At 37.5% G+C, this 26,044-nt stretch overlaps 1 protein-coding gene across 4 annotated transcripts in view; it reads left to right on the top strand.

Moving 5' to 3' along the window:
- Positions 1-26,044, top strand: part of ACYP2 (acylphosphatase 2) — a 339,147-nt gene that overhangs the window by 162,627 nt on the left and 150,476 nt on the right. For 3 of the 4 annotated variants that reach the window (XM_055377895.2, XM_055377896.2, XM_004029235.5), the window contains 2 exons: positions 3,609-3,625; positions 6,808-6,917. In XM_055377895.2, coding sequence (XP_055233870.1) covers positions 3,609-3,625; positions 6,808-6,917 — 127 coding nt within the window. Of the gene's footprint in view, positions 1-3,608; positions 3,626-6,807; positions 6,918-10,053; positions 11,470-26,044 lie in introns of those variants that run through there. The other variant, XM_019021529.4, reaches the window with a different exon arrangement.

Raw genomic sequence — 26,044 nt, 5'->3', positions numbered from 1 at the left:
TGGGCTCCACCTGTAGCATTTCTGTTCCTTGGAGGAGGGGCCCAAGAATTTTATTTTCTAAAAAAAAGTCTCAGTTGCTGCTGTTTCATGGACCACTCTTTAAATAGGAAAGAGATGGACTACGTGTTTCTAATTTCTGTTTGCTGCCATTGCATGTGCTTTCTCTTTTCATAACGCTAATATTCTGGCCTGTTAGTGGTTGAGGAACTCAGAGGGGAATATACACAATATAGCCTAGACCAAATCTTTCAGTCTACTTACTTGGTCAGTGTCTTACTGTGTTCTGGGATCCCCTTACTCTTATGATAAAAAGACTGCACACTTTTGCCTGCACAGTGCAGCCTGTCTTCTCTCCTGTTTTATCTCTCTCCTACCTGGTCTGGTTGACCTGAAGTTTCTGGAATTTTCTGCTAATTCCTTTTATATCTACCAGCTAATGTCTTCCCCTCCGTATATATAACAGATTGCCTTTCTGATTCTCTTTCAGATCAATACTTCCCACTCATCATTCCTCCGCATTGAACATCTATGTCTTGAAATATTTTTATAGCCCTATAAAAACTCCATTTGTGATACTATCCTGTCTTCATTGCTTTGCTGCTTTTTTTTCCTTCATATTTGTTGGGTACCGCAGTATACTACCATCAGGAAACTATAAATCTGCTTACAAAACTGCATAAAATATCTAAGCTACTGATCCTTTCTTCTGTATCCTCTTAACCAGGCTTAACTGCTGTATGTAGAATCAATACCTTTTGGACTCTTTGGAGATTGATCCATCCCCTGTGACTTCCCAGTATATTTTTTCCCAATGTATTATTTTTCAATCGAGATGGAATATAAATTCAGTAACATTCACCTTTTATAGTGTACAATTGAATGAATTTTTTCTTTTTTTGGGACGGAGTCTCGCTCTGTTGCCCAGGCTGGAGTGCAATGGCATGATCTTGGCTCACCGAAACCTCTGCCTCCCAGGCTCAAGTGATTCTCCTGCCTCAGCCTCCCAAGTAGCTAGGATTACAGGCACCCACCATTATGCCCAGCTAATTTTTGTATTTTTCTTGAGATGGGATTTCACCATATTGCTCAGGCTGGTCTTGAACTCCTGACCTCAGGTGATCCACCCGCCTTGGCCTCCCAAAGTGCTGGGATTACAGGTGTGAGCCACCACACCCGGCCCAATGAATTTTTAACAAATGCGTACAGTCATGTAATCCTCACCACAACTGAGATGTAAAACAGTCCCATCACCCAGAAGTTCTTCACCCCCCATTGTAGCACTCTCCCCTCTACTCCTGGCCCTTGGCAACTGACAGTCAGTTTTCTGTCCTTATAGTTTGCCTTTTCCAGAAAGTGGAGTTACACAGTACGTGTGAGTCTGGCCTCTCTTACTTAGCATAATGCGTTTGTGATTCATACGTGTTGTTGCTTGTATCCCTGGTTCATTCCTTTTTATTGCTGCAGCTGCCTGCTATTCCATTGTGTGGATCTACCACAGTTGTTTATCTATTCCCAATGTTTTTTAATTGCTATGTCCTCTCCTCTAAATTTAAGCACTTTTTTTTTCTGTCATTTGGCTTCTTGAGTATGAAAAAGTAAATTTCCAAATTTACCATGTGTTCTGGGTAGAAATAAAAACTAAGTTGCAATAGGTACTAATAAGCTCTGAATTTCTGCACCTGATACATTCCTGATGTTTCTTTACTTAGGCCTATTTCAACCAACTCTCAAGTAGGAGCCCAGATGTGGGGCATATCTATCCCAAAGAAGCCTGTTGTAATTCATCCTTTAGGATCAAGAGTTTTCCAAGTTGCAATTTGAAGGACTGACTTGAGATCTGTTATTTTGGGTCATTGCTGCAATTCCCAGGAGAGATGTAAGAAGGCCTTCCCTTTCCCTAAAGGGGTCCCATACCATAAATACATATCCCTGATAATTTGGAAAACCAGCCTGTCTGTTGTGTCATCCACACTCTAGGGCCCAGTTCTGTATGTATCAATATTTGGTTCTAGACCACCCAAGGTATGAAGTCCCATAGTATTCTTGACCTCTGTCTGAGATGAGACTCCTATAGTTTTGCAGGCTGGGTAAGCAAAGTATAAGATACCATCATAGTTGGCCAATATAGAACAGCTTATCATGGTCTAGGTAGAGAAAACATAACCAAGACCAACAATACTTCCCAACCTACATGGTTCAAAGTATTAACATAATGTAATCTACACTATAGAGATTCTAAGAATCATTTCCATTTCAGTTAGTTTCCATTAGTACTTAGGCTTCAGAGCTAGGGACAGTGGCTCATGCCTGGAATCCTAGATACTTAGGAGGCAAGGCAGGAAGATCCCTTGAGCCCAGGAGTTTGAGGGGGCAGTGAGCTATGATTGCATCACTGTATTCCAGCCTTGGTGCAGAGCAAGACCCTGTCTCTAAAATAAATAAGTAAGTAAGTAAGTAAGTAAATAAATAAATAAATAAATAAATAAATAACTGAGGCTTCAGAAGCCAAGTTATGGTCAAGCATATCATTTCATGATATAAGTTTCATTGGTTCTATAACTAGAAATAAAATACACAAATGTTTTATTACATTTAAATTTGTATTTAGTCCTTACATTTTAAGAAGATATCTTAAAAGTTGAGGACAGCTAAATTTTATGCCAAGTATACTCAACTGTACCTGTAATAACTATTTTGTTTTATTTAGCATTTAAAAATAGAATAAATATGTGCTTCAGCATTTTATTTATTTGGATTCAGCAGAATATTACTATTTTTCTCCAAAAAGTCTTCCTTTTCTCTTTTCATTTTAAAAGAAACTAATTTTCAAAAACACTTTCTAAATACATTCAGATTAAACATTTTATTTATTTCATTTACTTACCACTTAATAAATACAGGGGTTCCTCCTTGTTCTTGGGTCGGGATGCAGTCCAGGAACCCCAGTGGATGCCTGAAACTGTGGATAGTGTAGAACCCTCGATATGCTAAGCATTTATCATACACTGTGGCCATAACTTTTACAATTTGAGGTGTAACAGCAAAACTAACACAAATTTCTTTTTCCTTCTTCACAGTTTCATGGATAGAAGATTGTTTTTACTTTAGATCTTAGCAGCGTCAGCATACAATGTTTTTCTTTCCTTATCAAGTTGAGAACTTTCACCTTTTCACTTAGAGGAAGCACTTTATGGTTTCTCTTTGGCGCATTTGCCAGCATCACTACTCTTGTGCTTCGGGGTTCATCATTAGGTAAAATAAGGGTTACTTGAACACAAGCACTGCAGTACCACCAAGTCAGTCGATCTGATAACCAAGAGAGTGTCTACAGTGTGGATCTGCTGGACAAAGGGATAATTCATGGGTGGGACAGCATGAGATTTCACTATGCTACTCAGAAAGGCATTCAATTTAAAACTTATAAATTGTTTATTTCTGGAATTTTAAATTTAATATTGTAGGACCACAGTTAATTGAGGATTAAGTGAAACTGCAGAAGGTGAAACCAAGGATAAATGGGGACCACCTAGATAAAAGTTAAGTCAGGAAATATATAACTTTTTAAAGGAGGACAAGCTGACAATTCTTTTTATCTTTCTTTTATACAGGTGTTTGCTTCAGAATGGTAAGTCAGTACAATCTTTATTATTTTGCTATTTTTTTCCACTGTTATTCCCAATTACAGAGATAGGGCAGTTTTCTACTTGGCGCTAGTCTACTGTTTACTCCCTGTCCTTGACAGCAAATGAAGAAATATATGTATTTCTTTGAAATTACTGATTGAGATTTTTATTAATGCTAAAAACATTGTACCCTTCTTATTATTTACTTAACATTTTCTATATTCAAAAGTACCTCTCTTTGGGTGATTTTAATGAAACGCTTTGATTAGGTGTATTGAATACAAAGTATGGGACTTTCTACATGTTCTGGATGGAAGAAATCCTCTAGGCAAGGGTACATATGTTGCACTGCAAAACAAAACACGCTAATGTTGCATAATGAAGTGGTTCCCAGGATTTAACAGATTAAGCGCCATGTCGTGTTTTAAAATTTATTTATTTATTTATTTAGTTAGTTTGGAGACAGAGTCTTACTCTGTTGCCCAGTCTGGAGTACAGTGGTGTGATCTCAGCTCACTGCAGCCTCCGCCTTCCAGGCTCAAGTGATTCTCCTGCCTCACCCTCCCAAGTAGCTGGGATTACAGGTGCCTGCTACGACATCCAGCTACTTTTTTGTTTTTAGTAGAGATGGCATTTCACCATGTTGGCCAGGCTGGTCTTGAACTTCTAGCCTTAAGTGATCCAGCCACCTCAGCCTCCCAGAGTGCTGGAATTACAGGTGTGAGCCACCATGCCCAGCCCAGCTAATTTTTTTTAACTTTTAGTAGAGACAGGGTTTCACCATATTGCCTAGGCTGGTCTTGAGCTCCTGACCTCAAGTGATCCACCTGCCTTGGCCTCCCAAAGTGCCCATGCCTGGCTCCATGTTGCTTTTAAATTTTTAATTTTTTTTAAGTACTCCTTTCCTACAAGTTAATTGTGGCATGCATTTTCACCTACTATCTGAGCTGGGTCACTAGATTAGGTCCCTGGTTCCCAACTCCTGAGGGTTCCAATATTTTCCCACTGGTAAAATCTCTATTATGAGGCAGCCCCATCCCCCAAAATTCAGATTGTCTCCATTTTCGTTATTATCTAATAAGAAAGTGACTTATTTTCAGGGCCACGTCTTACATCAGTCTTAGCTGTTACCATTTTGATTTGTGTTGTTTCATACAGCTGGGGATGTGGAGTGTAGAGATCTTGATCACCCTGGCCTCCATACAGGAGAAGAGTATGTTTTTGAAACGTTCTAAGGCCGGGTGCAGTGGCTCGCGCCTGTAATCCCAGCACTTTGGGAGGCCAAGGCAGGTGGATCACCTGAGGTCAGGAGTTCAAGACCAGCCTGGCCATCATAGTGAAACCCCATCTCTACTAAAAATACAAAAATTAGCTGGGCATGGTGGCAGATGCCTGTAATCCGAGCTACTTGGGAGGCTGAGGCAGGAGAATCGCTTGAACTTGGGAGGCAGAGGTTGCAGTGAGCCGAGATGGCGCCACTGCACTCCAGCCTGGACGACAAGAGTGAAATTCCATCTCAAAAGAAAAAAAAAGAGTTCTAGTAGACTGGATCAATAGAAATTTTAGGATGATGTAGTTAAAATAATTCAAAATCAAAATGTTGCTACTTACATAGCATAACTGAATTTGGAGCTAGAGAAAGGAAATTTTAGAAGACTATTAATAATAATAGGAGAGATAAATCTACCCATAGACAATTATAACATTTCTGTGCCAAGTCCAGAGCAAACAGAAAACATCAGAATCTTTTAGTCTTATAAAAACTCTTCAAACCAGCATGTTTATGTTAGTGTTCTTGCTAGTTTAATTTTCTTTCTTTTTTTAAAAAAAATTATTTTAGGTTCAGCGGTACTCATATAGGTTTGTTATATAGGTAAACTCGTGTCATGGGGGTTTATTATACAGAGTATTTCATGACCCAGGTACTAAGCCTAGTACCCAAGAGTTATTTTTTTCTACTCCTCTCCCTCCTCCCACACTCCACCCTCAGGTAGGCCCCAGTGTCTGTTGTTCCCCTCTTTGTGTCCGTGTATTCTCATAATTTAGCTCCCACTTATACGTGAGAACATGCAATATTTGGTTTCTATTCCTGTGTTAGTTTGCTAAGGATAATGGCCTCCAGCTCCATTCATGTTCCTTCAAAGGACATGATCTCATTCTCTTTTATGGCTGCATGGTATTCCATGGTGTGTATGTACCACATTTTCTTTATCCAGTCTACCATTGATGGGCATTTAGGTTGATTCCATGTCTTGGCTATTGTGAATACTGCTGTAGTGAACATATGTGTGCATGTGTCTTTACGATGAAACAATTTATATTCTTTTGGGTATATACCCAATAATGGGATTGCTGGGTCACATTGTAGTTCTGTTTTTAGCTCTTTGAGGAATTGCCACAGTGCTTTCCACAGTGGTTAGACCAGTTTGCACTCCCACCAACAGTTTGTAAGCATTCCCTTTTCTCTGCAACCTGGCCAGCATCTGTTATTTTTTGACTTTTTAATAATCGCCATTCTGACTGGTGTGAGAAGGTATCTCATTGTGGTTTTCATTCGCATGTCTCTAATGATTAGTGATATTGAGCATTTTTTCATATGCTTCTTGGCCACACATATGTCTGCTTTTGAGAAGTGTCTGTTCGTGTCCTTGCCTACTTTTTAATGGGGTTGTTTATAATTTTCTTATTAAGATGATTTTCCCTCATTTTTGCTGGAAATTTCGAAGTGTTTTAGTCTCTATTTCTGCTTATCAATACTCTATGTTGATCATAATTGTATATGTTTTTTCTCAGTGATTGAGAATCTTGGATTGATTATGATTTGGAACCCAGGTTAACAATGTAATTTAGTGTTAGCAGTCTTAAGGGCAATGCAGCTAAATTTTATGTATCCAAAAACACATCATAGAAACTGTTTCTGAAATAATTCTCACTCTCAGCATAGTTTTTCATAATGTTTTTATGAAAGTGGAACTGTTTTTACTGAAAGTGGAATTTAACAAAAGATACCATTTATGTGAAGGTTCTTATAAATAGAGGTTACTGTAGGTCATCTATACAATTGTTGGCATTGACTACAAAAAATGATTATTAGGTTAGCATTTTTTGGATATTAGAATCAAGTATGTTATGAATTCAGACTTTTGATGCTGCACTTTATTCTTCTTGTTTTTTCCTGAAACAGTATACAGAAGATGAAGCTAGGAAAATAGGAGTGGTTGGCTGGGTGAAGAATACCAGCAAAGGCACCGTGACAGGCCAAGTGCAGGGGCCAGAAGACAAAGTCAATTCCATGTGAGTAGTAAAATTAATAACATGTACATGAAATTTATGAGGCTGCTGTTTTTTGGTTTTTTAAGACATGGTCTTGATCTGTTGCCCAGGTTGGAGTGCAGTGGCACAATCTCGGCTCACTACAACCTCTGCCTTCCAGGCTCAGATCTCCCTGACTCTGCCTCCCAAGTAGCTGGGACTACAGGTGTGAGCCACCGTGCCTGGCCTTATGAGGCTATTTTAATGTTTCATTGGACAGTAAGAATAGTATTGATGGACCAGATTTTGTTTGTAGATTATAATCAAACTAATATGTTTGTAGGCAGGCCTGTGAAGAAATTCTCAGAGTTGGGAGTAGCATGTCTATGTTTAGGAATGGACTTCCCACTTGGGCTGGCCTCGAGAGGAATTGTGGCTTCCCTCTCCAATCTGTATGTCCTGTGGCATCTCCTCCAGCGTTAGGGAGATGTCCAGGGCCCAAGTAGTTCTCATTTGAAGTATTGTGACAGATGAGTAGTGCCTTAGGATGGTTCGTGAAGTTCTTAGGGTAGCGTTCCAGGCAAAAAGATTGCCGTCTCCTTTTTATTGTTAAGTGCTTTATTTATCTAATTGTAATTTTATTTTTCCTGCCAATGAGAGTGTGTTTAATGAGCTGGATGGTTACCAAACTATGAATCCTTGAAGTCCAAAAGAAGCCAGATTCAGTAATATGGGGAAAAATGCCCTGTGTACACAATGACGTTTTCAAAAGCCTTGTGTTTTCAGCTTCATAATTTCCACTGCTCTTTGTAGTCTTTTTTCTTTTAAATTAAAAAATAGCTAACATTTATTGAGCATTTACATGTTGGGCAATATGCTAAGCACCTTGTATGAATTATCTCAATCTTCACAACAGATCTTACGAGGTAGGTACTAAGTAACACTCAATTTATTTTATTGTTTGCAATTTATCTTTGTTTTCATCACTTAATATTTTCAGATTTCCAAAGCAATAGTTTTTAATTATTATAATAAGTGAAGTAACGTAACACTGAGATGTATAAAGGTAAAACTTGTAATGTGTACTTTTCTGTCTATTTCCCTCCCCTTTATTAACCTCTGACAAGGAATACTTTCTACAGCTTTCTCTTTCACTTAAAAATAGTTAAGTATGCATTTGTAATTAAGGTTTTGCTGATTTTTACCGAAATAGAATACCTTGTGAATATTTTCCCATGATTTGTATTTTTATTTTCTGGACATTTCAGTAAACAGTAAATATATAATTATCAACTCCTTATTTTTCTAATTTTAAATGTTTAGGTGCATACTTGTGTTTGTGTGTAAAAGTATACCTCAAATTGAAAAGTGGGGTCCAAAAGTTCAGTTTCACAAACTGTGGGGTGACAGTTAATGAAAAACAATATTTTTAAGTAGAATTGTCACAAAATGTACAAGAAATTTTGGGACTTTCATTGTACAGAACTGATAGTTCAATGGAAGAGAAAATGCCAAATGATTGTGTGGAAGTTTTAAAGTAGAGATTATGTCCCATGATTTGAGGGAGCCTAGAAAAAAATAATAATATAGTTTTTAAAAACGGGGACTATGTGGAAGATAGAAGCTCATACCAATCATGTCATATTCCTAATCCACATTATAGAGGGTCATTGATTAATTTGCTTAACATAAATGAAATCGTATCATACATTGTGCTCATGTTTTCTTTTCAACCCCTGCATTCTCCACCCTTCTTAAGTAACCTGTGTTAGCAAGCTAGTGTGTATTCTTCTGCTTGTCTCCATGTTCACATTCTCTCTCTCTCTCTCACACACACACACACACTTGCACACACACACTTTTATGGATTTTGTTCAATATTTGCTTTTTAAAAATGGGATCACGGTGTATTCCCTTCTCTGCATCTTACTTTATCACTCAAAGATACATCCAGGAAAATCCTTTCAAGTCAAATGGTAATCTCTAATTCATTCTTTTTATTGGCTACTTAATATTCTGCATTATATAGATTTATTATTACCTTATTGCTGGAAATTCATTTTTTTCTCTCTTGTTTTTTGCAATAAGAGCAATGCTGCAATAAAATTTTATTGGTGATTTTATTTTGATTGCATAGATTCCCAGGAGTGTGATTTGTTGGTTGAAGTGGCTGTGTATTTTTAATGTAAAAATATTTGTCAGACTGCTTTACAAAACAGCTGTAAACAATTTACATTGTTTTCCTCCTCATCCTGTCAGCAATTGGTATTGTACTCTCTAATTTTTCTTTTACCTGATTGGTTGTGAGTGATTATTATTTTTTGCTGTAATTTGCATTTCTCTAATGACTAGTAAGTTGGAGCATCTTTATGCTTATGTCTGTGAATTTGTTCTCATGAACTCCCTTTTCACATCCTTTACCCATTTTTCTATTGAGTTGCTTGTCTCTTGCCAATTTTTAAAAGCTCTTTGTATATTGGTTATGGTTACTAACCCGTTATCTGTTATCGCTTTTGCAGGTATTTTCCCAAATCTATAATTTGCCTATTAGTTTCGTCTATGATAGCTTTGCAACATAAATTGTTTTTCATTTTTATTAACTCAAATATGGCTATTTTTTTCTCTCTGGTTAAGAAACAGATTGTAAGTGTTGTTGCCCAGGTTTTCTTCTAACTTGATGCTCTATTTATTGCATTTAAGCATTTACTCCATCTGGAATTTGTTTTTTATTTAAAAGATGAGATATTGGACAAACTATTTTCTACCAGATGAATAGCCAGTTGTCCCGGCGCCACTTACTAAATAATCACTCTTTCCCCTATTGCATTCAAATACATTTTTGTCATACATTAAAATATCATATAAACTGGATTTTATTTCTGAATTCTCTATTCTGTTCCACTGATCTATTTCTCTGTTCCTACATCAGTATACCATATTGATTTAATTATACTGTCTCCACAGTATATTTCCTCTCACTGTTCTTTTTGATTCTTTTATTTGCTTTCTTGGGCATTTGTTTCCTCTCTTAACTTTAAGATACTTTTACCTATTTAACTGGAATTCTATTCTGTTTATTAAAAAAAAAACTTACGTGATTGTCTCACACATATGCTTTTAAGATAAACTTTATGTATTTATTTATTTTTTGAGACAAGGGTCTTGCTCTGTCTCCTAGGCTGGAGTGCAGTGGTCTGATCTAGACTCACTGCAGCCTTGACCTTCTGGGCTCAAGTGATCTTCCCACGTCAACCTCCTGAGTGCACATGCTGGCTAATTTGTGTGTGTGTGTGTATATATATATATATATATTTTGTTGTTGTTGTTGTTTTGTAGAGATAGAGTCTCACTATGTTGCTCAGGCTGGTATAGGACTCTTGGCTTCAAATGACTTTCCTGCCTCAGCCTCCCAAAGTGCTGGGATGACAAAAATAAACTTTATTTTTGAGAACAGTTTTATAGTTACAGAAAAATTGTGAAGATAGTACAGAGAGTTTCCATATACTCCACACACAGTTTTCCTCCTATTAACATTTTATATTAATATGATACATATGTTAACAATTAATGGACCAATATGGATACATTAGTATTAACTAAAATCCCTATTTATTTAGATTTCAATTTTTACCTAATGTCCATTTTATGTCTTAGGATCCCATTATTGTATTTGCTTTTTAATTGGGCATTCTCATGAAATTAAGAGAAGTGACATTTTGGCTGGGTGCGGTGGCTCATGCCTGTATTCCCAGCACTTCGGGAGGCTGAGGCGGGCAGATCAGTTGAGGTCAGGAGTTCAAGACCAGCCTGTCCAACACAGCGAGATCTTGTCTCTACAAAAAGTACAAAAACTAGCTGGGGTTGGTGGCACACGCCTGTTGTCCTAGCTACTTGGGAGGCTGAGGCAGGATAATTGCTTGAGTCTGGGAGGCAGAGGTTGCAATGAGCTGAGATTGCACCACCACACTCCAGTCTGGGCAATGGGAGTAGCCTGTCCCAAAAAAATAAAATAAAATAAAAATAAAGAAAGAAGTGACATTTTTATGATATTAAATCTTCCCATTTAAGAACACACAGATGTTGTTCCATTTGCTTAGATTTTAAAATTTATCCTTCAGTATGATTTTATGGTTTTCTTTATATAGGTTTTTGTACTTTTCTTGCTAAGTTATTTCTAAGTATCTTAATGACTTTTTCACTATTGCATATAGATTTCTTTCCCATTTATGTTTCTAGTTGTTCATGCTTAAATATGGAATATCTAATGACTTTTGTATATTAATTAGATATCATAGTATTACCTTATCAGATATTCTTATTAATTCTATCAGTTTTTTAAAAAACTATAGTCTATTGGGTTTTTAAAAAATACAGTTATGCAATTAGTAAAAATGGTGTATCTTTTTTTCAATGACTTCATTTGTCAGACCTGCCATGACAATGTTGAATAATAATAGCCATAGCAGGCATGCCTGTTTGGTTTCTGATTTTATTTGAAATAGTTTTATTGTTTCACCTAGTAAAAAGATGTTTGCTGTTGGTTTTAGGTAAATATATTTTATCACAATAAATTTTACTCTTGCATTCCTTGAATTAGCCTTTGATTGGTTACAGTGTGTTATTCTTTTAAATTATTGCTGAATTGCCAAGTATTGCTTGCCAATATTTTATTTAGAACTTTTATATATATATAAGTCACGTAAGGTTTTTGTTTTGTTTTGTTTTGTTTTGTTTTTTTTGGTGGAGTCTCGCTTTGTCGCCCACGCTGGAGTGCAATGGCACGATCTTGGCTTACTTCAACCTCTGCCTCCTGGGTTCAAGCAATTCTTCTGCCTCAGCCTCCCAAGTAGCTGGGACTACAGGCATATGCCACCACTCCCAGCTAATTTTTGTATTTTTAGTAGAGACAGGGTTTCACCATATTCGCCAGGCTGGCCTCGAACTCCTGACCTCATGATCTGCCTGTCTCGACCTCCCAAAATGCTGCGATTACAGGCATGAGCCACCATACCCAGCCGGTTTTTTTTTGGGGGGGGTATTCTATCATGTTTTGATTTTAAAGTTTTATTGGCTTCACAAAACATATTAGGAAGTTTTCCATCCTTCTCTTCATTCTGGAATAACTAAAATATCAGAATTACTGTTCTTAGGTTAGTGGAAACAAATTAGGAAATCACCTGGTCCTGCTGCCTTCTCAATGTTGACCTTTAACCACCTTTTCAATCTACCCTGTGGTAACTGGTATGTTTGTTTTTTGAGAAAACATTTTGCTCTGTCACCCAAGCTGGAGTGCAATAGCACAATCACAGCTCACTACAGCCTTGACCTGCCGGGTTTAAGTGATGCTTCCATCTCAGCCACCCAAGTAGCTAGGAATACAGGTATGCACCACCATGTCCAACTAATTTTTAAACATTTTTTTGTGGAGGTGAGGTCTCATTACGTTGCCCAGGCTGGTGTTGAACTTCTGAGTTCAAACGATCCTCCTGCCTCGGCCTCCCAAAGTGCTAGGATTACAGGTGTGAGCCACTGCACCCAGCAAGTAACTGATATAGTTGAGTTTTCCAGATGTTCTTGGATTCCTTTTTATTTTACTAGGAAATTATCCAATTTTTCTAGGTTTTCAAATTTGTTGCGATAAATTTTATAATTTAAAAAATCTCGGCTGATGCGGTGGCTCACGCCTGTAACCCCAGCACTCTGGGAGGCTGAGGTGGGCAGATTATGAGGTCAGGAGTTTGAGACCAGCCTGGCCAACATGGTGAAACCCCGTCTCTACTAAAAATACAAAAATTAGCCAGGCGTGGTGGTACACACCTGTAATCCCAGCTACTGGGGAGGCTGAAGCAGGAGAATCGCTTGAACCCAGGAGCCAGAGGTTGCAGTGAGCCAAGATCATGCCACTGCACTCTAGCCTGAGCTCCAGAGCAAGACTCTGTCTCAAAAAAAAAAAAAAAAAACTCTTTTGTATCTGTGCTTATATGCCCTTTGAAAATTCCTAATCTTGTATAACTTCATTTTCTCCTCCTTTTTCCTTAATCAGGCTCTGACAGAATTTATCTATTTCATTGGTATATTTTTAAAAAACAGCTTTTAGATTTATTGATTATAATTTTTGGGAGGGTTACATTTCATTAATTTCAGCTTCCATCTTTATTAATTTCCTCTTCTTTCTTTCTTTGTTGCTCCTCTAAGTCTTCAACATGAGTCCTAGTTGCTGTTGTTTTTAGTTTTTTAAAGTTAATAATGAAGGTGATTAGGCATTTTCTCCTGAATAAAGTTTTTTTCTTTTCCATTGGTTTTGGTAGTAAATGTTCCTTCTTTGCTTTCTGGGTAGTTTGTAATTTCATTTTTTATTTCTTCTTTGAACTAATACTGTAACTAATGGGATTCTGAGTTTGTGTTTGTAAAATTCCCAGTTAAAACTTTTAAAGTAATCGTTTATTATTTATTTCTATTTTTATTTGATTATAATCTGAGAACGAGGCCTAGAAGATTTCTACTTAAAAAATTTTGTTAAATCCTCGTGATAAATGACATGATATATTTTGGATTGATCAATTAGGATCTATGATTAAATTAGGATGCTTTAGGCTGCAAGTAATAGGATACCTGATTAAAGTGCTTGAATGAAGGAACTGATTTTTCCCACTTTCCAAACAGGCTGGGGCAAGCAGTCCTAGGATTAGTTCAGTGTGCGAAAGATTATTAAAATGTACATTTTGGTGTTGCCATACTTTTCTCTTTTTATATTTTTTTTATGATGGGATTTTCAAACACATACATGAATAGAGAAAAAAGGACAGTGAAGCTCATGTACCCATTACCCACTTTCAATAACAGTATGCTTTCAGACATTCTTGTTTCATATATTCCTCCAACTTTTTTTTTGTCATTGTTAGAGTATTTAAAGCAAATTTCCGGCATCATATTATTCACCTGTAAATTTGGTCAAATGATATTAAACTATCAATACTTGACAATATTTTAATCTATAAAACAACAATTTCATGTTGTTCAATCTAATGTTTGACTATATACAGAAAACAGAAACTCTATATACCCATCAATACGTATTCCAAATCCCACACAGATCTATGTGCAAATGTCAAAGTGCATCACACAACCTGTCTGTCATGCTTTTTCCTGGAGGCCTGTCTTCCAGTCTGGGTCTGGGTTTGCTGCACAACTGTCACTCTGGTGTTTCTCTTTGCTGCTTTCCTGTGGAGCAGGCTCCTGTGTCCTTAATCATATGTTTTAATCGTTCTTGATTTATTCTCTTATTTTGCAGAAACATAATTCTCTATAAGCTTCCGAAGGAAAGGTGCATGAGAGGCAAAAAGTTTGCATCTCTGCATGCCTTCATTTACCCTTGTGCTTGACTGATTGACTTACAAAATTCTATGCCAAAAATAATCTCACACAAAGAATTTTGAAGGCATAGTTCCATAACTTACAGTGTTGCTGTTGAGAGGTTTGATGTCATTCGAATAGAAAGGATTGGGAGTTATACCTGTTTATTCCCTCAGAAAGTTTGTCAGATATTCCACTTATCTCTCTTCTCCATTTTCACAACCATCTGCCTTTGTGCATGTTTTAATTTTGCTGTAAATGCACTTGGAGGAGAATGTTTTTTCTTTGACAATTTCCTTCCCTATCTCTTTTGGACCCTCTTCTTTTAGAACTTCTATATGGACCTGATCCTGTATTTTTTTTTTTATTACAGACTTGGTTTTACCCTGTTGGCCAGTCTGGTCTTGAACTCCTGGCCTCAAGTGATCCGCCTGCCATGGCCTCCCAAAGTGCTGGGATTACAGGTGTGAGCCACCATGCCCGGCCCCTGATTTTAAACTTTTCTCACCTAGTTTCCATATGTTATTATGTGGGAAATTAGCTCAACTTTGTCTTCCAACCTTTCTATTATTTTTGTTTGTTTCTGCTGCTCTATCTTAATTGTTTCTCTTTCATAGCATCTCATTCTTGTTGTTGTTTTCCCCAAATCTCTCTGAGGATATTATGTGTATCTTTCTTTTCAAAGTATTCTGATTTTTGCATTGTCTCTTTTTTTTTTTTTTTTTTTGAGACAGAGTCTTGCTCTGTTGCCCAGGCTAGAGTGCAGTGGCATGATCTCGCCTCACTGCAACCTCCACCTCCCAGGTTCAAGCAATTCTCCTGCCTCAGCCTCCTGAGTAGCAGGGATTACAGGCATCCACCACCACACCCAGCTTATTTTTGTATTTTTAGTAGAGATGGAGGTTTCACCATGTTGGCCAGGCTGGTCTCGAACTCCTGACCTCAGGTGATCTGCCAGCCTCAGCCTCCCAAAGTGCTGGGATTACAGGTGTGAGCCACCGTGCCTGGCTGCTTTTTGCATTGTTTCTATTTCTTCTAAGTTACTTTTCTTTTCTTTCTCTTCTTCTTTCCATTTTTCTCCTGTTTGCTTGTTTTGCTTATCTTTTATATTGCCAGCTTTCCTTACAATCATATTTTCAGTAACTTAGTCATAAATCAAAACAGCCAACAATAAGCAGAACTTAAGGAAATTTTCCAATATGTAGACTTTTGGGCTTGAGGAATGGTGGTGACTGGGTGGGGAACTGGCATTTTAGTTAGTGAATCTCCAAATGTCAGATCTATGTGTTCTGTCTTCTGCAGTGGTGTCTCCAAATCCTGAGTCTTCTGTGAGGTCCATGGGGGTGAGCTGACTTGCTTCTCATTATTTTTGTAGGCACTTAGTCTGTAACATCCTTTGGTTTACTGTATAGTTACTCCTTCTCCACTTGCTTTCCTTTTTTCTTTTTGTTTTTAGGCAGGATCTTGCTCTGTTGCCCAGGCTGGAGTGCGGTGGCTCAATCATAGCTCACTGCAGCCTTGATCTCCTGGGCTCAAGTGATCCTCTTACCTCAGCCTCCCGAGTAGCTAGGACTGCAAGAGTACACCACCATGCCTAGCTAATTTTTTAATTTTTTGTAGAGACAGGATCCTACTATGTTGTCTAGGCTGGTCTTGAACTCCTGGCCTCAAGTGATCCTTCTGCCTCGGCTTCCCAAAGTGTTGGGATTACAGGCGTGAGTTACCACACCTGGCCCCTCTGTTTTCCTACTAATTATTTGTTGAAACCTCTTGTTTAGGTTATAGTTTTGTACCAGCTAGGAATATTTTCAGCTATAAGTTAACAGAAAACTGGACTTAAAAATGGATATAAAAAAAGGGTTCATTTTTCTCAGTAATAAGAAGTTTGGAGGCAGATAGTTACTGGCCTTAGTTCAGTAGCTCAATAATGTCTGGACCAATGTCTCTGTGGTTGTCTTGGCCTTTTCCTCATGGTCAGAAAAGGAAAAGTGCAGCTGCACATAATATCCACAGTTAAGGCAGGAACGAGTAAAGGATTGTGTTGCTTTTCCTGACCCACCCCAAACAGATATCTACTTGTGTTCCATTGGCTCAAATAGGGTCATATGGTTACTCCTTGCTACAAGGGAGACTGAGAAATTGGCTTGGTTTTTTGATGCCCTGAAAAAAAAATTCTCTTGGCCAGGAAGAAGGGGATGGGGATGGGTGTATACTAGGTAGTCAATGAACAATGTCTGTTACATCTTTCATATTTTGATGCTATCATTTTAATGGGGCTTCAGGTGAAAGAAGATAGACATGCCATGTGTAATTGCATGGTGAAAATTAAGTGAGAAAATCCATATGAAGCACTTAGTGCAGTGCCTGGCATGTAGTAATAATCAATAAATATTTGCTACTATGTTATGACCCATATGCTCCACTTTGTACATGTTGTCTCGTGGCAGTTGGACTGATCAGGTGGAGATGCCACTAGGCTCCTAGATAAATGGGTCATCCCTGCAGAGAAATTGGGCTAGAGAAATTAATTTGGTTGTCATCAGTATGTGGATAGTGTTTGAAGCCACATACATGGATGGGATTATCCAGGGGGAAGTTGTGTAATGACAAGCAAGCAGGAAGAAGACACTGGAGAATGTAAATTAAGCTTAACCAACATTGTAAGTCGTGATGTTACATGTTTAGGTTTTAAAAAATGAATTTATTCCTCTAGTGCAATATATTAAGGTACTGAATTATCAAGAAATTGAATCACAATAAGAGATGTTGCAAAAATAGTTGCAAAGTCAGACTCAGTGTGGCACATTTGTAGCTATATATTAGGTTGGTGCAAAAGTAATGGCAAAAACCGCAATTACTTTTGCACCAACCTAATAGTGCCAGTCCAGGAACGGTGGCTCACACCTGTAATCCCAACACTTTGAGGGGTGAGGTGGCTGGATTGCTTGAGCTCAAGAATTCGTGACCAGCCTGGGCAACATGGTGAAACCCCATCTGTACAAAAAACACAAAAATTAGCTGGGCATGGGCCTTACTTTCTTATAGCTATTTTTAAAAAGAGAAAACTTTTTTTTAAATGCAGTGACAGTAAGTTGCAGAAATCTGAATTAAATTGCCTTTAAAAAAACCACATTTGTTTCTTCCCAGGCCATGAAAATGTGGAATACAACAGGGACCATCATTTAGAGATGGCCTGGCTGTGATTATAGCAGCCCTGCTCTGTCTTTACTAACAAGCCAGCAGCATGTAAGAACACACTGTGGATGTGTGTGTTTTCTTCTTCTGTGTTTTATTTTCTCAGAAAGAATGACTGATGACTTTCTTTTGCAAATTGTACTATATTATTCCAATTGCAGAGGTAAGTTCTGCCAACATTTTTTGATGCATAAGGACTGTTTTGAATCTATTGTTTTATTATGTCTTTTTTTTGCAAAATTAAGAATATTTTCTGTTTCTTAGTAATCATGTTAAATTAATGTACAGTGTTATGACACTGAGCATAAGCCTTTGAATAAGTCCTCAGAAAATATATTTTTCATAAAGACTCAATGGTAGTTTTGTAAAATAAAACACTTGTATTTGGAGATAGCCAAATTCTAAAATTAAAATTACATCTTGATTGCTACATATTTTTTAAACCATATGTCATGTATCAGTCCTCTGCACTTCAAAGGATTATTAAAGGACTGGTATATGTATATAAGAGGATGATGGAATGGTTACATGGCCTGGAAAACTATGTCATAATACAAGGAATGCTTGAAGGCATTGGGGAATTTAGCTGGAGAAAAAATACTTGAAATCATGATAGCTTCCTTCAAGTATTTGAAGGGCTGATACATGGGAAAGAGTAAATGTTCTCTCTTTTTCCAGAAGGCAATAATCTTGATTGGAGCCGTGGGTGAATTTGCTGAATTTGCTTATTTCAGCTCACCCTGACAACAAGTTTTCCTGTAAAGTCATTAAATGTATATAATGGTGGAATTTTATCAATACCTAGGAGTAGTCTAGATTAGGGATTGGCAACCCACGGCCTGTTTTGCAAGTTTAGTAAATGAAGTTTTATTGGAGCACAGCCACACCCATTTATTTATGTTTTGGCTATGACTGCTTTTGTGGTACATGGGCAGAGTGGAGTTGTTACAACAAAGACTGGATGGCCTCAAAGCCTGAAATATTTACCATCTGGCCTTCTACAGAAAATGGTTTGCTGCTCACTGTATAACAGCTGTCAGACAAGCCAAGGGTGTTGTAGAAGGTCTAACTCATCAAATGGTATGTTAGACTAGATGTCCTCTGAGGTCCTGTCCAGCTAAGATTCTGTGTTTCTTTTTTGTTTGTTCGTTTGTTTTTTAAGACAGATTTTCGCCTTGTGGCCCAGGCTGGAGTGCAGTGCCCTGATCTCGGCTCATTGTAGTCTCTGCCTCCTGGGTTCAAGCAGTTCTCCTGCCTCAGCCTCCTGAGTAGCTGGGATTACAGGCGTGGGCCACCATACGCAGCTAATTTTTGTATTTTTAGTAGAGATGGGGTTTCACCATGTTGTCCACGCTGGTCTCCAATTCCTGACCTGGGGTGATCGGCCCATCTCAGCCTCCCAAAGTGCTGGGATTGCGGGTGTGAGCCACGGCGCTTGGCTAGATTCTGTGTTTCTTTCTTTTTTTTTTTTGTGAGACGGAGTCTTGCTCTGTCGCCCAGGATAGAGGGCAGTGGTGCAATCTTGGCTGACTGCAAGCTCCGCCTCCTGGGTTCATACCATTCTCCTGCCTCAGCCTCCCGAGTAGCTGGGACTACAGGCGCCCACTACCACGCTCGGCTAATTTTTTGTATTTTTAGTAGAGACGGGGTTTCACTGTGTTAGCCAGGATGGTCTCGATCTCCTGACCTCGTGATCCGCCTGCCTCGGCCTCCCAAAGTGCTGGGATTACAGGGGTGAACCACCGCGCCCGGCAGATTCTGTGTTTCTATACAGAGCTGATGATTGTGCATGTACTTAAAATGTGTTCGTAGTTCAAGAGTTAGAATTAGAATAGAGATACTAACAGAGTTGTGTTTACCTCTTCCATAGATATTAATACTTGACATTTGTGTGAAATATGAAATTTGAACACCTTTCTGCCTTAACTATGAATTGACATTTTTTTGAGTTTCCAGTTGTGACAACGGTAAATTGAAATGCAACAATGGATTTTGTGAACAATTAGGTGGTGCCAGATTCAAAGTTATTTAATATTTTCAAAAATAACTTTTCTCCAGCAGACCATTAGTGGCATGAATGTCTGTGCAACCAGAGTGGCTAGCTTTTCCTTGCTTTTTCATCTGAGTGTTTCAAGGTACTTTGCTAATATTTTTATACTTTATTCATCAAGTTCCTTTTTACACAAATAGACAGGGTTATTAAGAAAGGTCCCATTGGATGTTCTATTGAAACATAGAAGGTATTTTTTTTAGGGGAACAAAATTCATTGAGGAGCTGTAATTTTGGAAAAAGAATAGTTTAGTCTAATTGATATAACTTACTCTAATGGAAAACTAGGAACATGAAAAATATCTACAGTAGAGTTGGAATTCTAACACCAGGCTTTAGACCTCAAATACTAAATCATTTATTTTCCTTTAGAACATAACAGATCTATATTAAAATGACTTAAGGGTATAGTTTTTACTTTAAAGCTCATATTTTATATATGTGCATTTAGTAAGGTAATCATATTTAATAAAAGAAATGCATAATGCAGTACTAATTACTTTTTATCTTTTTTTTCTTTAGTCAGCTTTCTCAGGTAGCAACTAATTACTTAAAAAAATTAATAGACTTTCTTTTTTAGAGCAGCTTTAGGTTTGCAGAAAAATTGAGTGGAAACTACAGAGAGTTTCCATATATTTCCTCACACCCGATTCCCTAGGTCCCTCAGTTTCCCCCATTATTAACATCTTGCATTATGTAGTATATTTGTTACAATTGATGAGCCAATATTGATATATTATTAATAACTAAGCTGATAGGTTACATTAGGGTTGACTCTTTTTTTTTTTTTTTTTTTGAGGCAGAGTTTTGCTCTGTTCCCAGGCTGCTGTGCAGTGGCATGGTCATAGCTCACTATAACCTTGGACTCCTGGGCTCAAGTGATCCTCCTGCCTCAGCCTCCTGAGTAGCTGGGACTAAAAACACGTACATGATGCTCAGCTAATTTTTTTATTCTTTATTTTTTGTAGAGATGGGATCTCGCTATGTTTCCCGGGCTGGTCTCAAACTCCTGGGCTCAAGCAGTCTTCCCACCTCAGCTTCCCAAAGTGCTGGGATTACTGGCATGAGCCACTGTGCCTGTCCAGAGTTCACTTGTGATGTTGTACATTCTACTGGTTTTGATAAATGTATGATGGCATGTGTCTACCATTGTAGTATCATGGAGAATTCTTCCACTACACTAAAAATCCCATGTGCTCTGCTTATTCATCCCTCCTTCTCTCCCTCTAGCCCCTGACAACCACTGATGTCTTTACTGTCTCCCTAGTTTTGCTTTGTCCAGAATGTTATATAGATGGAATAATATAGTATATATTTTCACATTGGCTTCATTCACTTAGATACATGTCTTTAAGGTTCCTTCATGTATTTTTGTGGCTTGACATTTCATTTCTTCTTATTGCTGAATACTATTTCATTGTTTGGGTGTGCCACAAGTTGTTTATATATTCACTTATTGAGAGACACCTTGGTTGCTTCCAAATTTGTTATTTTATTAATTTTTTTAGAGATAGGGTCTTGCTGTGTTGCCCAGGCTGGTCTCAAAACCTGGCCTTAAGCGAGCCTCCCACCTCAGCCTCTCAAGTAGCTGGTATTACAGGCTCAAGCCACCATGCTCAGCTGGTTTCTTCCAAGTTTTGTCAATTATGAGACTGATTACTTTTTTAAAAATGTATTTTTTCAAAATTATAATCATATATAATTATAGGGTACACAGTTTTCCCCCTGTGTTTTCTTATAGTATGTTTTTAAAATCAGTTTCAGGTCTTGTGTTTAAGTCTTTAATCCATTTCGAGTTGTGTTTTGTATATGGTGTGACATAAGGGTCAAATCTCACTCTTCTGCATGTGGATGTCCAGTTTTCCCATTATTCTTTATTGAAGAGACTGTCTTTGCCCCATCGTGTGTTCTTGGAACCTTTGAAAAAACAATCAGTTGACTGTAAATATGTGGGTTTATTTCTGGGCTCTCTATCCTGTTCCATTGGATGATGTTTCTATTTTTATGTCAGTACCATGCTGTTTTAATTACTACAGCTTTGTAATATAGTTTGAAGTCAGGTAGAATGTTGCCACCAGCTTTGTTCTTTTTGCTCAAATTGCCTGGGCTACTTAGGGTTTTTTTTTTTTTCATGTGTGTGTGGTTCTATATAAATTTTAAAATAACTTTTTCTATTTCTGTGAAAAATGTCATTGAAGTGTTAATAGGGATTGCATTGAAGCTGAAGGTCATTTTGGGTAGTATGGACTTTTTTTTTTTTCTTTTTTTTTTTTGAGACAGAGTCTCGCTCTGTCACCCAGGCTGGAGTGCAGTGGTGCGACCTCGGCTCACTGCAAGCTCTGCCTCCTGGGTTCACACCATTCTCCTGCCTCAGCCTCTCGAGTACCTGGGACTACAGGTGCCTGCCACCACACCCAGCTAATTTTTTGCATTTTTTAGTAGAGATGGGGTTTCACTGCGTTAGCAAGAATGGTCTCAATCTCCTGACCTCGTGATCTGCCTGCCTCGGCCTCCCAAAGTGCTGGGATTATAGGCGTGAGCCACCGCACCTGGCCCATAGTTGGACTTTTTAACAATATTAATTCTTCCAATCCATGAACGTGGAATATCCTTATATTTATTTGTGTCTTCTTCAATTTCTTTAATCAATGTTATATTTTTCAGTGTATACAGCTTTCATCTCATTGGTTAAACTTATTCTCCTAAGGTTTTTTTTTTGATGGCTGTTGTAAATGAGACTGTTTTCTATATTTCTTTAGATAGTCTGTTGCTAGTGTATAGGAATGCTACTGATTTTTGCGTGTTGACTTTGTATTCTTCAACTTTACTATTTATCACTTCTAACAGTTTTTTGGTAGAGTCTTTATGGTTTTTGTCATCAGCAAACAGTGACAATTTTAAGTTTTTCCTTTCCTATTTGAATGCCTTTTACTTCTTTCTCTTACATAATTGCTCCACAAGGACATCCAGTACTACATTAAATAGAAATGATGAGAGTGGGCATCCTGGTCTTGTTCCTGATCTTAGAGAAAAAGTTTTCCATTTTTCACCATTGTGTATAGTGTTTGCTGTGGGCTTTTCATATATGGTCTTTATTATGTTGATATACATTTCTTCTATACTAATTTATTAGTGAAAGGATGTTGAATTTTATCAGATGCCTTTTCTGCATCTAATGTGGTGATCATATAGTATTTGTCCTTCATTCTGTTAATATGGTGTTCTCCATTTATAGATTTGCATATGTTGAATCATCTTTGTATCCCTGGGATAAATTCCACTTGATCATGGTGAATGATCCTTTTAATGTGCTGTTGAATTTGGCTTATTCGTATTTTGTTGAGGATTTTTGCATCTATGTTCATCAGGGATATTGGCCTGTAATTTTCTTTTCTCATAATGTTCTTGTCTGGCTTTGGTATCAAGGTAATGCTAACCTCATAAAAAGAGTTCAAAAGTATTACATCCTCTTCGATTTTTTGGAAGAGTTCAAAAAGGATTGATATTAGTTTAAATGTTGGGTAGAATTCATCAGTAACACTTCCAGTCTTGGGCTTTTCTTTGATGGGAAAGTTTGTATTATTGATGTAGTCTTTTTGAATTACCAATTCAATTATTATTGGTCTGTTCAGATTTTCTGTATCTTCTTGATTTAGTATTGGTAGGTTATATGTGGTAGGATAAATTCTAGGAATGTATCTATTTCTTCTAGATTATTCAATTTATTGGCATATGGTTGTTTGTTCGTACTAATCTTTACGATTCTTTGTATTCTGTGGTATAAATCACAGTGTCTCCTCTTTTATTTCTCATTTTATTTATTTGAATCTTTTCACTTTTTTTTCTAGGTTAGCTTAACTGTAGGTTTGTCAATTTTGTTTATCTTTTCAAGAAACCACTGCTGGTTTCATTGATTTTTCTTCTATTGTTTTTCTAGTCTCTATTTTATTTATTTTTGCCCTGATCTTTGTCATTTTTTTCCTTCTGCTACATTTGGGCTTTTTCTTTTTCTGCTTCCTTGAGGTATAACATTAGATTATTTGTGATATTTATTCTTTTCTGATAGACTGCAGGGGTCCCCAACCCTTGTGACCTGTTAGGAACTGGACCACACAGCAGGAGGTGAGTGGCAGTACCACCTGAGCTCCACTTCCTGCCAGATCAGCGGCAGCGTTAGAGTCTTATAGCAGAGCGAACCCTATTGTGAACTGTGCATGCGAGGGATACAGGTTGTTCACTCTTTATGAGAATCTAACTAATGCCTGATGATCTGAGGTGGAACAGTTTCATCCTGAAACCCTACCTGCTTCCTTCCTGTCTTCCACCAAACTGGTCCCTGGTGCATAGAGCCATTTATTGCTATAAATTTCCCTCTTAGAATTGCTTTTGCTGCATCCCATAAGTTTTGGTATGTGTTGTGTTTTCATTTTTGTCTCAAGATATTTTTAAATTTCCCTTTTGATTTCTTCTTTGACTCATTGGTTGTTTGGTAACATGTTAATTTCCACATATTTGTGAATTTTCCAAGATTTCTCCTGTTACTGAGTCCTAGTTTCATAGCATTATGATCAGAGAAGATACTTGAAATTATTTCACTTCTCTTAAATTTGTCCAGACTAGTTTTGTGGCCTAACATATATAATAAAGGTATATATTTTTCATTTATTAAACAATTATATATTTGATACCTTTTATATATGCCAGGCACTGTTTTTGGTACCTGACCTAGAGAAAGTTCCATGTGCTCTTGAGAAGAATGTGTATTCTGTTGCTGTTGGATGGAAAATTCTACGTATGTCTGTTAGGTCCATTTGGTCTAAAGTGTAGCTCACGTTCAATATTTGCTTATTAATTTTGTTTATTTTTTATGTAATCTTAAAGTTTACCTACAATATAAAAACTTTAGTGTGAAATATATATATATTTTATTTAAGTTCCAGGATACATGTGCAGAATGTGCAGGTTTGTTACATAGGTAAACGTGTGCCATGGTGGTTTGCTGTACCTATCAACCTATCACCTATGTATTAAGCCCCGCATGCATTAGCTATTTATCGTGATGCTCTCCCTCCCCTGCTCCCCGACAAGCCCCAGTGTGTGTTGTTCCTCTCCCTGTGTTCATGTGTTCTCATTATTCAGCTCCCACTTACAAGTGAGAACATGCAGTGTTTGGTTTTCTGTTCCTGTGTTAGTTTGCTGAGGATGATGGCTTCCAGGTCCATCCACATCCCTGCAAAGGATATGAGTTCATTTCTTTTTATGGCTGCATAGTATTCCATAGTGTATACGAGCATGAAATATTTTCATTTTCTTATTTATGTATTCATTTTTATTTTTTGAGATGGAATCTCGCTCTGTCATCCAGGCTGTAGTGCAGGGGTATGATCTCGGCTCACTGCAACCTCCACCTCCCGGGTTCAAGCAATTCTTCCTGACTCAGCCTCCCAAGTAGTTGGGATTACAGGCACCTGCCACCCATGCCTGCCTAATTTTTATAGTGTTAGTGGAAATGCGGTTTCACCATGTTGGCTAGGCTGGTCTTGAACTCCTGACCTCAGGTGATCCACCCGCCTTGGCCTCCCAAAGTGCTGGGATTTACAGGCATGACCCACTGTGCCTGGTCTGAGCATGAAATATTTTAAATAAATATTTTTTAAAAAGGTATCTCAATTTTCCAAAAACTTGAAATCTATTTTAGTTTACCAGTACAAAATAAATGTGATTTTTAAAAAAAATTTACACAAGATTTACATGGTTGTCCTAAAATTTAAATGATGTGGATTTATGTGGAGTAAAAGATGTAAGTTCTTTCTGTCCTCTTAATACCATAGTCCTATACATTTTTTCCTATGCATGTAACATGTATATATATTGAAAATACATGTAATATAATCCCTTATTATTTTAAAAAAACCTATACATTCCCATGTAGTTACATTTATCTCTGTCATTTGTGAAGATGGGATCATGCCACACATATTATTCTGCAACTTAAAAAAAATTTCACTGTATTGTATATTGTGGATATCTTTTGATGGCAGTAAGTGTTCTTTTAAATCACTGCAGAATATTCAGATTTATAGACAAATTATAATTTATTTAATCATTCATCTATTACTGGGCATTCAGCTTTCTGCAGTTTTTTGCTATTATGAATCTCGTTGCAGTGAGTATCCTTGTATATATAATATGTGTATCTTTTTCATTTATTAAACAATTATATATTTGATAGCTTTTATATATGCCAGGCACTGTTTTAGGTGCTAGAATTCAGCAGTGACCAAGAAATAAGGTTTAATTTCTTGTGTGGGAAGACCCACAATAAACAAACAATAAACAAGATACTTTCAAATAGTGGTAAGTGCCATGAAGGCAATAAATAAGGTCTTGCAGAAGAGAGTGGTGGTTTTCCAATTCTAGATGGGGTAGTCAGGGAAGGGCTTTCCATGGAGGTGACTTCTAAGCTAAGAGATGCATGGTGAAGAGGAGGCTGCCAGTGCAGAGGGTCTGGGAAGAGCTTTCTGTGCAGAGGCAACAGCAAACAGCCATGCACCAGTGCAGGTAGTGGGAT

This window comes from Gorilla gorilla, chromosome 12 (assembly GCF_029281585.2).
Source record: "Gorilla gorilla gorilla isolate KB3781 chromosome 12, NHGRI_mGorGor1-v2.1_pri, whole genome shotgun sequence".
Lineage (NCBI taxonomy): Eukaryota > Metazoa > Chordata > Mammalia > Primates > Hominidae > Gorilla > Gorilla gorilla.
The sequence above is the reverse complement of the archived record's forward strand: the minus strand, read 5'-3'. Positions and strand labels throughout refer to the sequence as shown.